At 52.9% G+C, this 12,615-nt stretch overlaps 1 protein-coding gene across 3 annotated transcripts in view; it reads right to left on the reverse strand.

The window, feature by feature from the left end:
- FAM3B (FAM3 metabolism regulating signaling molecule B) overlaps positions 1–12,615 on the reverse strand; it is a 53,942-nt gene that overhangs the window by 21,381 nt on the left and 19,946 nt on the right. For all 3 annotated transcript variants that reach the window (XM_060009788.1, XM_060009787.1, XM_060009789.1), the window contains exon 2: positions 7,298–7,441. In XM_060009788.1, the coding sequence (XP_059865771.1) occupies positions 7,298–7,441 (144 nt within the window). The remainder of the gene's footprint in view (positions 1–7,297; positions 7,442–12,615) is intronic.

A 12,615-nucleotide genomic window follows, 5' to 3' on the forward strand; every position in this document is an offset into this window, starting at 1 on the left:
AACTACTGCTGCCTGAGGATTGGTAAAATGTGACCCTGCCCCTTACCTCACCATCAACCAATCAGAGAACTCTGCCCAAGCTGATCACGTACTCCAAGACTCTCTCCCTCACCTTGCCTTTAAAAATGCTTCCCTGAAACCCATCGGGAAGTTCTGGTCTTTTGAGCACTAGCTGCCTGGACTCCTCGCTTGGCATCTACAATAAACGCTGCACTTTCCTTCACCACAACCAGGTGTCAGTAGACTGGCTTTACTGCAAGTGGGTGAGCAGACCCAAGCTTAGTTCGGTAACGAATGAATATGGACATCTGGTCCCTCGTGGGGCAGAAATCTGCAGCTACTTTGGCAGAAAACTCAGAGACACTGAACCCTGCTCCCTCCTGCAAAAGGGAAGAGGGACGTTGAGTCAGGGCTTTCTGCACACATGCTACTGCAGCTCTGGTCTACTTTTACCAATTTTTCCTCCTGTGGATTCTAATTTTTTAAATATCGAAGGACCTTGGGATTTTATCTTTTCTTATCTAGTTTCTGAAGAAAAACACTGAAAGTAATAGACAGGCAAAAGGAAGGAAAAAATCCTATGCATATTCACCCTACAGAATCTTCACTGTTTTACCTTTTGGTATATTTCCTTCCAGACTTTTCTATGCCCGCAGAGGGCATCTGCAATGTTGGAAAACATGGATTAGACATATACAAATAGTATGTTACCTCACTTACATTTTCATATAATATACTCAATACGTTTTTTCTTAATCTCCAGTTACCTAAATTCAAAGCAAGGGGCCCGACCATTAACATGAAAATGCGCCAAAAATACGGTATTTGCTCAATCTTTCCTGGTTTTGAACACTGAAGTGTATTTATTTCAGTTTTTTAAAAATTTAATGATAATGCTCATTACTTTGAATTTAGAAGTAATTTACCTAAAAACACACTGAGCATGGTACTTGAAAATGTAACTAACATACTGCTTAAAAGTTAGGTGTGCCCTGTTTCCTGAGTCTGTAGATGTCCTGAGTATGTATACAGATGGTCCTTGATTTACGATGGTTCTACTTTATGATGGTGCACAAGGGACATGCTTTCAGCAAAAAACGTGCTTCGAATTGTGAATTTTTATCCTTTCCCAAGCTAGTGATGTGTGGTCCAATGTCTTTGTGATGCTGGGCAGTGAGAGCTGCAGCTCCCCGTCAGCTACAGGACCAGGAGGGTGAACAACCGATACCCTGACAACCATGCTGGACCCAGACAGCACTTTTGTTTTTCATTTTCAGTACAGTATTCAGTAAATTACAGGATATAGTCAACACAATTAGAAAATAGGCTTTGTGATAGATGAGGTGGCCCAACCGTAGGCTAGTGTACGTGTTCAGAGTATGGTTAAGGTAGGCTAGGCTAAGCAAGGATGTTCAGTATGTTGGGTGTGTTAAATGCATTTTGAACTTATGATATTTTCAACTCATTATAGGCGTATTGGGATGCAACCCCATCATAAGTGGAGGAAGCTCTGTACTCAGTCTGGAGAGAACCCTCTTAAAGTGAGATCCACACTCATTCTGCCTGCCACCTGCATTTCGCTTAATGTAGGCGAGCCTTCCCTAACAAGCACACACAAACTTGCTCACTGGCCCCTGCTGTTCTTGGCAGGACTCCTTCAAGATTCACTGAACCAGCTCCCTGCTCTTGGAGAAGGACAATATTTCCAGGCCCTATGCCGTCATCACGATGCTGTCGGAGTACCCTGACTACATGATCCTTTTGACCTCCATCCTCACCGAGCGCTGGGCGTGCAGACAGGTGTGCTGTGACCCACAGAGGTGGATGGTCTAACACAGCCCCAGTCCCAGGAGAGCTTAAAAGATAAGGTCACGAGGACGCCGCGCACCACCTGACCCCCACGGGTCACGGTAGTTTGGAGACAGGATGATAGCAGATTCGTATGGGAGGTAGGGAGGGAAACCAGAAAGGGTATTTTACTTTATTTTTAAGCCAGCTGAAAAAACAGAAGCAAACAGGGTCTGATAACATTGCCAATGAGTGGGAGAAAGATTCCCATGGGGTGAAAGAGACAGCATATCTTCCGGAGCCACGGCTAAGCGTCACCCACGCTGCTTTTGAGGCTGAACAGTTAAGAACGACTACACAGGTGTAACTACCCATCTTCCCAGCCACTAACCCTGTGTGCTGACTCTCTCCTGTGCCAGCCACATGGTCTGATCAGTAAGTGCACGACGCAGCTCAGAGAGCAGAGAGAAGTTAAACTTGGGTGAGAAATTAAACCTCTGAGTAACAGGAAAGGAGAGGACCAAAAGGGGAAAGAGCGCTTCTTCACAAAAATGTTGGGAAGCTTTAGAAAACAATCTGCATTTTTATGATTTAGCTAAGGGCTGTGCCTGCAAACGTATCAAATAAGAGCTTTATATATTTAATATAATGTAAATAATATTAAAATATATTGCTATATTGTAAAAATAGCAAGTGAATGGTTTCTTTTTTATTGAAGTATAGTTGATAGCTGATTGAAAATGTTGTGTGAGGCTTCCCTGGTGGCGCAGTGGTTGAGAGTCCGCCTGCCCATGCAGGGGACGCGGGTTCGTGTCCCGGTCTGGGAAGATCCCACATACTGTGGAGTGGCTGGGCCCGTGGGCCATGGCTGCTGAGCCTGCGCGTCCGGAGCCTGTGCTCCGCAGCGGGAGAGGCCACAACAGTGAGAGGCCCGCGTACCACAAAAAAAAAAAGAAAAAAAGAAAAAAAAATGTTGTGTGAGTTTCAGGTGTACAGCAAAGTGATTCAGTTTTATATATATATATATATATATATACATACACATATATGTACAGATATATGGCTTCTTTTTTTATACATTTATTTAATTAATTTATTTATTTTTGGCTGTGCTGCGTCTTTGTTGCTGCACGTGGGCTTTCACTAGCTGCGGCAAGCAGGGGCCGCTCTTCGTTTCGGTGGGTGGCCTTCTCTCTGCGGTGGCTTCTCTTGTTGCAGAGCACAGGCTCTAGAGCGCAGGCTCAGTAGTTGTGGCGCACAAGCTTAGTTGCTCCGCAGCACGTGGGTTCTTCCCAGACCAGGGCTCGAACCCGTGTCCCCTGCATCGGCAGGCAGATTCTTAACCACTGCACCACCAGGGAAGTCCTGGATATACGGTTTCTAGGTAACGTTTATTTCAGGTGTACAGCAAAGTGATTCAGTGATACAAACACACACACACACACACACACACACACACACACACACACACACACACATATATCAAGATAAAGTTTATTTCGCCTAGAAATAAGCTGTGAAGCTGAACTTGCAGGCATTCACTACTTGCCCTTCTTTCATTGGCACCGGGACCAACAAGCCTTGTGAGCCCTGAGTACGATCTCTAAGTGCACCTCCAGGACAGGGGCCTAAGGCAGGGCAGCAGGTTCCAAACTGGGGTGGGGTGGGGAAGCGTGGTGGGGGGAGACAGAGGGAACGGGATCAAGCCATACGGAGGTTCCAGGGAGTTTGGGTTCTTCCCCTCAGCTGTCCCTTGTCCGTCCTCCTGCCCGCCAGAAAGAAACATGGTTGGCCCTCCCTCCTTTCCGAGGGGTCGCATCTTGGATTCAACCAACCAGAGACTGAAAAGATTGCAAAAAAATTCCAGAAAGATCCAAAAAGCAGAATTTGAATTTGCATCCTGTAGGCAACGATTTATATAGCATTTACATTGTCTTAGGTATTGTATGTAATCTAGAGATGACTTAAAGTGTGTAGGAGGGTTTGTCAAGAGGGTAAATCCTCAGAATTCTTATCACAAATTTTTTTTTTCTATTTCTTTAGTTTTCTATCGATATGAGATGACAGATATTCACTAAACTTGCGATAATCATTTCCTGATGTTTGTAAGTCAAATCATGATGCTGTATGCCTTAAACTTATACAGCGTTGTACGTCAATTATATCTCAATAAAATTGGAAGAAAAAAAGAAGAGAAAAAAATAAAGTATATGGGAGGATGTGGGTAGGTTATATGCAAATATTGCACCGCTTTACATAAGGCACTTGAGCAGCCGTGCATTTTGGTATCCGCGGGGGTCCTGGAATCGATCCCCCATGGACGCGGGGGGTGACTGTAGTAGTCACAACCCGGCTTGGTGTTCCAAAACTCACGGGAAACCTGAGAAATGCTCGTCACAGCAGTGAGCTGCCACGTTATGCCTGTCCGACTGGCAAACTCAGAAAGCTGGGACACGCGAGTGTTGGTGAGGATGGTGTGAGACAGGGGCCTGGCAGGCAGGCCCATTCTGGAAAGGCGTCGGGCTCGACTGAGTCACCTGAAGCTGACACGCACGCTATGGCTCCACTCCTGCGTACGTAAATCCCGAAGAAAATTTCAGCCAGGTCCACAGAGAGAGCTGTGAGGGTGCTCCCCGCACAGCCTCTGTGTGGTGCTAGGCTAGAGGCAATGCGGAGCCATCTCCAAGTCCCCACGAGGGAAAGAGGAGGAAAAGGCGAGGACTCGTGCCCCGGCGTGATGCAGCTGCGAGCAGCTTCGCAGGAGGAACGCCCACAGCACGACGGGGCCTTGGGCATGGCGCTGAGTGACACCAAGAGCCAGGTCTGTAAGAGCACCGGAATGCAGGCTGGTAAGACAGGACAGCCTGGTCTGCAATTAGCTGTTCAAGCAGAAAGGTGTCATTAGATGCCTCTGAGCACTGGGAGAGAAGTCAGAGAGGGAAGTGGGGACAAAGGGAGAAATCAACAAAATGAGGGCAGCTTGGGCCGTGGCAGTGATGGCGTGGCAGGCAGATTACCTCCACCCCTGGTACAGAGGTGAGAATCGGGGAGTGTGGCCAGACCACTCGACGTGGCTGTCCTCTTGCTCTCTGTCCCTCCTCTGCTTGACCAGGGCCTGCTGCACCGACACCCCACTCACATGACTGACCTTCCTACGTGCTTGCCCCGGGCTCAGCTAGTGACTGTTCTTATCAAGGGGGCGGTGAGGGGCCTGGTCCTCTGCTGGTTTCCCTGGTAACCGATGAGCCAACCTGAGGCCAATTCCCCTGTAACTGCCAACCCCCCCGCCGCCCCGAGGAGCAAGGTCTGCGGCCAGGTCCTGCCCACCACGGTGGGGTGTGGCTCCAGGACCTTGTTCCAGACGTGTAAGCTCCCCCATCCGTTAGACCAACGATGCCTGTGTTGCTGACCCTGGGCACTTTCTTGGGTCTTGAAGCTGGGCAAGTGCAGGGCTTGTAGGCCTGCGGGGGGCAGCCCAATGGGGAGAAAAGGGGGAGAGGTAGTCCGAGGAGGGGAGACTTGGGAAGCTGAGTCCTGCCGGGGAGGGAGACTGTGCGTCTGTCCTTTCCCAGCGGCGAGCACAGAACCTTCCACAAAGTCGAGGGACTGAATGTGAGGCCTAATCGCCCCCAATGAAACACGAGGAATAGGGAGAGGCAGGGAGGCCAGAGCAGGGAGAGCTGGTGCCCACGCAGATTCCAGCAGCTCCCAAGGATCCTGACCGGGAAGAGTTGGGCCATGTCTAGAAATGAGCGCGAGCCAGTGGGACTTGCCCATGAGTGCGAAATCGCATGGAAACGGAAAGGAGGCAACATCCAACCTATGGACAGACGGTGTGAACCCAGGAGAGCTGGGCTTGCAGGGTAAGAGTTAACTTCACGGAAATCTGAAGCCAAGATCAAGGGCCTCCACAGCTGAGTCAAGAAATGGGCCTTTTTAAGAGAAAAGATAAGGAAGTGGAGAAAGCTAAACCTGGATAAAGGGGGGCCAGCCCAAGGAGGTGGGAGTGGGTTGTCTCACTCGGGGGGGCCTTGGCCACGGGGGTTCAGTGCTCAGAGCCTCGGTATTCGAGGCTCATTTCGCTCAGAGCCCAACACTGATCTCACATCTCAACGTGATCCTTCCTTTGCTTCCGATTCTGAGCGGATGTGTCCCCCGCACGTGGCCCGGGGGACTGCGGAACGTAGGACAATGTGCAGGGCCGGGGTAACGGAGGGGCTCCAGAGCCCTGCAGCCTACAGAAGCTGAGCTCATCCTGGAGCCTGGTCCCAAGGCGGGGAAAGCACCCTCTTCCTGCCTCTCTGGCAGGCACAGGAGGGGGGGCAGCGCCTGGATAAGGGGCACATGTCCCTGAGGAGCATCTCCCCGGCCACACTGCTCATGACAGCACGGAGTAAGCCTGACCGCAAAGCTAGCCTGGTCCCATGCACCATGCTGTCCCCTTTGAACCTCTCGTTCATGTGAGCACTGGGCTATGAATCAAAGACTCCCTCCAAACTCTGAGTCCAGCCCCCAAGCAGTCATGTGTCCCCCCAGAGCGGAGGTCCCGAGCCAGCAGGTGTCAGGATGCAGTGTCACAGCCGGCTCTCACTACCACCCTTGGGTTCCCAAAACTTGCTGTGCTTCAGTCACGGGGGAGGGTGACAGTTCCTCCCCGGCCCCCGTTGGCGGGAATCGGAAACCATGTAAACGAGCCCTTCTAGAAACACCGGGTCAGAGGCAGCTCCTAGACGCAAGCCCGTAACCAGGACCAAGTCCACCTTTTGTGTAAAAATGGAGAAAATGAGAAAGCAAGCCCTTTGAGGGCAGTTCCCACGCCCTCCACACATGGGGGTCTCCCCCGCCTCACTGGGCCTCGTCCACAATCCATATGCAATAATCTATCTGATTACAAGCAAATTCACTGTGAAAACCTTATCTAAAATAAAAACACCAGTCATAGTCGATTTCTGGAGAGTTTTTTTTTTTTTTCTTGGACACAAAAGGTAATTAAATCTGAAAAGGAATTTTTTTTTAACAAATTTTTAAAATCATTACCCAGTTCTTTATATTTGTGCAAATTCATTTTGTAGAGTTTATTTCTGTGTTAAAAATACACTAGCACACCTATTTACCATGAGATTGTGAAAAAGGGTGCATATGACTATTTAGGGTCCCACACGTTTTCCAATGTAATTTTTAGTGGATATCTTATCATTTACTTCATTCCTAATTCCAACACATATTTTTATTTAACGCATCTTGCCCATAAAGTTTGTTTTTTTAACATCATGGTTTGCCTTGGGGTCTCATGAGGCATGAGGAGGGGTACCTACCTTGGAATAGTATGGGAACTACCAGAGGCTTTTTTCCCTTCCTCCCCCTTCCCTCCCCTCCCCCTCCCCCTCCCCTCCCCCTTGCCATGATCATCAACATAAATGGCCAGTAGGGGCAGTGCTGAGGTCAGGGCCCAGTCTCAGCACAGCAGCTGGGTTGCGAGTCCTTGCTTGGACCCCACTGTGGTACCCACCTTTGAGGACAGGCCTCTCACCGATGCTCCGGATGCTGTAGGCAGCTCTGGACAGGGGCACATCTGGAATGAGCTCTGCCAGCAGGTACCCAGAATACCAGGCGCACAGGGAGGCGAAGATGAAGAACACTGCCTTTAGGGTGCCTGCACACAGACAAGACAAGACACGTTGGCTGCCTCGCCCACTGACCCTCTCCTCCTCGGCCTTCCCTGGATGGCATCCCTGAACCAGTGTCAGCAGAATGCCCTGAGGGGAATCACCCCGGGAGGCGCTGGGCTGGAGAGGGCCCGGGGCCGCTCAGTGGAGCCACAAGAGCGGGTACCAAGCACAGGATGTGAGAGCGGTCGGGGCCGAGGTTCCCTATTTGCTGCTGTGTTGGGTCTCAGAGCGTCCTCAGAGGATTAGGTCAAGGACTCATCAGGCGGCCCTGCCAGGGGCCTAAGGACAGAAGCGGCCCTTCCCTCATGAGCCGCTGGAAGCTCCTGGAAGCTCTCGGGGGCGGCGGGGGCAGCTCTGTTTTGTTTACTGCTGTGTCAGCAGTGCTGAGGATGGTACCTGGTGCCCGTGAGCACACAACCGCCCCGTGACACTGGAAAAGGTCCCCAGACTGTCAGTATCCTCAGAAACAAGGCTGCGGGGACACCCAAGGTTCCTGGCGGCAGAGAGTCCCTGCAGAGAGTTTGTCAACTCCAGAACCTTCCTCTCAATTCTGCAGGAAAAGGCACTGCCCCGCTCCTGGGTTACAGGAGGCCTAAGGGACAGCTCTGTCCCTTCACAGACAATCTGCCCCCGGGTCTTACAGACTTTACTCCTTAAATAGCTCGCAGGTCAGGACTGTGCAGGATTACCAAAACCGCCAAGATGCAGGGATGGCCCGAGGCCCTGCGTAAAGGGACCTCAGGGATGGTCCCATCAGTGTTTATGTACTGATATGTCCAGTCCTGAGAAATAAGAAGAGGAAGGATGGTTGGATGGATGGAAGGAAGTAAAACAAGAGGAGGGGAGGGGAGGCGAGAGGAAGAGCCCGCCCACCTGACCACACACCCTCCTCGGCTGCCTCATTTCTGTCCCCTCTCAGGCCAAGCATCTGGAAACAACCGTCCTCTGGATCAGCCTCCAGGCCTCACCTTCCACCCACGGCTCAGGGCAGCTGTGCTGGTCTAGGCCTCCAAAGCCTCCAGGCTGCCAGCCCCAGGCCCCCGATGACGTTCCTGACCCATCCATGTCCCCCCTGGGCAGCGCCCACACTCCTGGGGCGGGCTGGGGGTGTCTCCCACGCTGTCTCTGCTGGCTTTTCCCTCACACGGTGCAGCCTGGCTCTCTCTGCAGAATCCCAGATAAACTGACCCCCAGACCATCCTCTGAGCTCCCGACAAGCGTGTCCACTTGCTGATCCCTCTGGGCACCCGGGACGTCTCGCAGGGCCTGACACGTAGCACGTCCCACATGAAACCCTTGATTCTCCCCGGCTCGAGTCTGCTCCTGCCCCACATCTTGCCCAGGACAGGGTCAGATGTCTGGGCCTCTTCCTGACTCCATACGTCCCCCTGCCAGCCCTCAGTGGGATCCACCGGCCAGTCTTACTGGGGTGACCTCCATAGACTTTGCTACATGTCTACGGCCTCGGTCTCCCCAGGCCCGCAGCATCTTAGCTCTTCTCTCTCGCTGCTAGAGAACCTACGTGCTCCCCGTGTTGGGTGCTTATCTACCAAAGGGGTAGAATAAAGAATATATCTCATCTTTATCCCAGTTTCTGACACAGAACTCCTGAAACCCTCGGAATTTCCTGATATGAGCCTCTGCTGCTGTTCATAAGGGGCCCCTTTCAGCCACGCCTGAACTTATGCTAATGAGGTGGCTCGGGGTGGATCCTAGGATAGCTTCCGGGGAGGCGCCAGCCAGCCCGGAAAGACCCTGCCCACACCTCAGCCCCGCCCCCGGACCTCCAGGAGGGGAGAGGGCAGGCAAGCTGTCCTGTGACCAATGACAGAGTAAGACCCCAATGAAACTCGGGACTCAGAAGCTTGGGGGGCTTCCTAGTGGGGAACACACTGATGTGCCAGGTGGGGGATGCACCCTGACTCCAGGGCTGTGGGCACGGAACTCCTCTTCACCCTGCATGTCCCTGCATTTGGCTGGTCCTGACTTGTATCCTATACAATAAAACTGTAATCTTTTTTTTTTTTTTTTGCGGTACGCGGGCCTCTCACTGCTGTGACCTCTCCCGTTGCGGAGCACAGGCTCCGGACGCGCAGGCTCAGTGACCATGGCTCACGGGCCCAGCCTCTCTGCGGCATGTGGGATCTTCCCGGAGCGGGGCACGAACCTGTGTCCCCTGCATCGGCAGGCGGACTCGCAACCACTGCGCCACCAGGGAAGCCCTAAAACTGTAATCTTAAGCAGAGTGATGCTTTCAGTGTTTCTGTGAGTTGTTCTAGCAAATTATTGAATCCCCCAGGAATTGTGGGAACCCCCAGATTTGTAGCCAGCTGGTTAGAAGTGCGGGCGGCGCCCGAAGCCCGTGGCTGGCGTCTGAAGACAGGGCAGCTCGTGGAGGGCACTGCCCTTAACCCCTGGGCTCTGGAGCTTATTGTGGGTGTTGTGTCGGAGCTGAGCTGAATGGCTGGACACACAGTTGGTGTCAGAGGGCTGGTGTCTCCCCGCCCAGAGCCCTGAGCAGAGACCAGTGGGTGTTCCCCGGCCCCGTTTCCAAACGTGCAGCCGCAGCCCTCCAGCACCAAGCCCGGGGTGGCGGGGGGGGGGGCTCTCTCTCCGGGTGGTGATGAAACGCAAACCTCTGTCTGTCAGTCCGGCTGTGTTGAGCTCTGGATCTAGGCTCCCTCTTCATGCCTAGCACCTCGAGGTTTCCCCCAACGGTTAGGTTATATCGGGTCAGTATTTGCTGGTGTTTGCCAGGCGGCTGCCTAGCTTAGGTAGTCATCCTGGTGAAATGGGATGCCTCTGTCTCACCTGGACCATTTGGTCTTTTTCCAAGTGCATATTTCAACATCAGTTATTTCTTTCTCTTTTCCAAACCACGCAGTCCCTAAGATGGTTAGAACGTAATGCAGAGATGGCTTCCTGCTGGGAAATGCCTGAGACAGCGTGGCCGCTGCAGTTCCTAGGATGGAGGGACATCTCCGAGCCGGAAAAACCAGCCACAGAAACACAGTGAGAACAACAGGTGAAGCTGGCGCGCTGTCCTTTGTTTGCTCTGTGCTCCAGCCGTGCTGACCCACTGCAGTGGCTGCCCTTTCCTGCTGTAGCCTGGGTACGAGTTTGTCCCTCTGCCCCCAGGGCACTCTCCTCCAGACCCCTGGCCACCTGTCCACTCCTTCAAGGACTCCAGTGTGGCTCTGTGGCCTCCTGGGTGAAGCCTGCACAGGCACCCTCAGGTCAGCCCTTCACATGCCTTGTCGGAGCTGCCCACCATGGCTCTCCCCTCCAGGTCTGTGCCCGCATAACTAGGACGGTGCGAGGGTCACAGGATCTTCCGGAAAACGCCGCTGGAGGCACCCTGAGTGAACAGTGTGATCTGACTGCTGGAAACGTGGATTCAGCATCGATAAGAGTCTCAGGTTCAAAAACAATAGTTCAGTGTCCTGTGTGTCGAATCACTGCCAGATTATTTTATCCAAGTGTCGTATTTGAAGAAAATTGGCAAAGCAGAGATTATTCAGATCTTCTGAGCGTCACACGTGAGATCTTTGAGTGAAGAGTTGCTTTTGATTCGGAGATGACTGAAAGGGAGCATGCTGTCACCTCTCAGATACCTTCCTCCCCGCATGGAAGGGAGGCACGGTTTGGTCCCCAGGTGGACAAGGAAACATGGGTGGAAGTGACAGGGAAGGCAATGAGGAGAGAATAAAAGCCCACGTGTCCTCACTAGGCGCGCTGTGAGCCCCGGGCTTGTGGGACCACAGGCACCCCTTCCTGGACATTTTCCAGGGCTCCTGGGAAGGCTACAAAGCATCTGTGGTCTGGGTAAGGGGCGCAGCGGTGGACCCCCAGGCCAGGTTTCCTGCCGTGGCTGCGGAAGCCATGACTGGAGCCAGAACCAGCTCGGGGAGGGAGGCAGACCCAGCAGCATGCACTGGGACCAGTTCATCGTGAGAAGATGGGGCACGGGCTGGCGGTGGACCCTGCACCCGGGATGGGGCAGGCACAGGCGAGGATTTGTCCTGGGAAAGGCGAGGGCTCAGGGACTCAGCTAAGACAGCTCGGGGGGGTGGGGTGGGGTGGGGGAAGGGCCTGCCCTGGAAGGAGGGGTCCAGCAGCTTCAGAGCTGGGGCGCAGGCAGAGGAAGTACACAGAGTCCGCGAACCTTCTGTGGCTCTGTGACCAGGATCCGGCCTTTTCTCATAAGGTAATGAAGTCGACATCAGCCCACGGACACATCCTAAGCACGTCCACACAGCAGGCGCCCGTGAGTATTAGATCAAAGGCCCATGCCGAGCACAGGTAGGAAGGCGGAACTTCCTCCTCAGAGGCTCTCTTTTAGGGCGCATGTGTGTGTGTCCTACCCTCAGCTTCTTGGGGGTCTCAGGCTGGCCCTGACACTTCACTTAGGCTGGAGGACAAAGCAGTCCTGAAGCCAGTGTACACGAAGGCAGGCTACAGGTAAGGGGGGGAATCCCCCTCCCATCCAATCCAGGGGCGCTGCAGAGGGCCATTCTGAACCCAGAAGGAGACACTTCGGAGGGATTTCCTTCCACATGAAGTGGATAAGGTTGAGGTCTGTCACTGGCCACCTCCCCACAGGAACCCACATTCCCTCGCCTTGAGGCAGCCACACCTGCACCTCTTGTCCCTGAGGGGTGGATACGCCAGACTCGGGGTGCAGCTGCTTTGTGGCTCCAGGCTCTGCTGGCCCGTGTCCACTGTTATCGCTGTCCTGCTGACGGAGGCTTGTTGGCAGTAGGGCTGGGAAGTGTCACAGCTGAACACCTCAGCAGGTTGGCAAGGTAACCCACCTTCCAAAGTCCACATGCCAACGCCCTTAATTTTGAGGAATTAGGATGACTGCTCCGGGAAGCTTCCTCCGGCTTGTGAAGGGTGGTGGTGGCTTAGTTTACTTCATCCCTTTAGTCTGAATGTCCTTCTTGTGAGCTGTGTCCCTACATGGGACAGACCTGGGGCTTGACTGAAGCATCCAGGGAAATGCTGCTTCCACGAACGTTACCTAATCTTTAGCTCACAAAATCAAAAGTGATGTGGCCCTGAGCTTCTGTGAGTAATTTCGCTGACAGCCACACCCCTGGATATATGACAACCTGCTGTGACCTCAAACCTTGATGTGAAAGGACCACGTAGCTCA

Source organism: Delphinus delphis, chromosome 4 (genome assembly GCF_949987515.2).
Source record: "Delphinus delphis chromosome 4, mDelDel1.2, whole genome shotgun sequence".
NCBI lineage: Eukaryota > Metazoa > Chordata > Mammalia > Artiodactyla > Delphinidae > Delphinus > Delphinus delphis.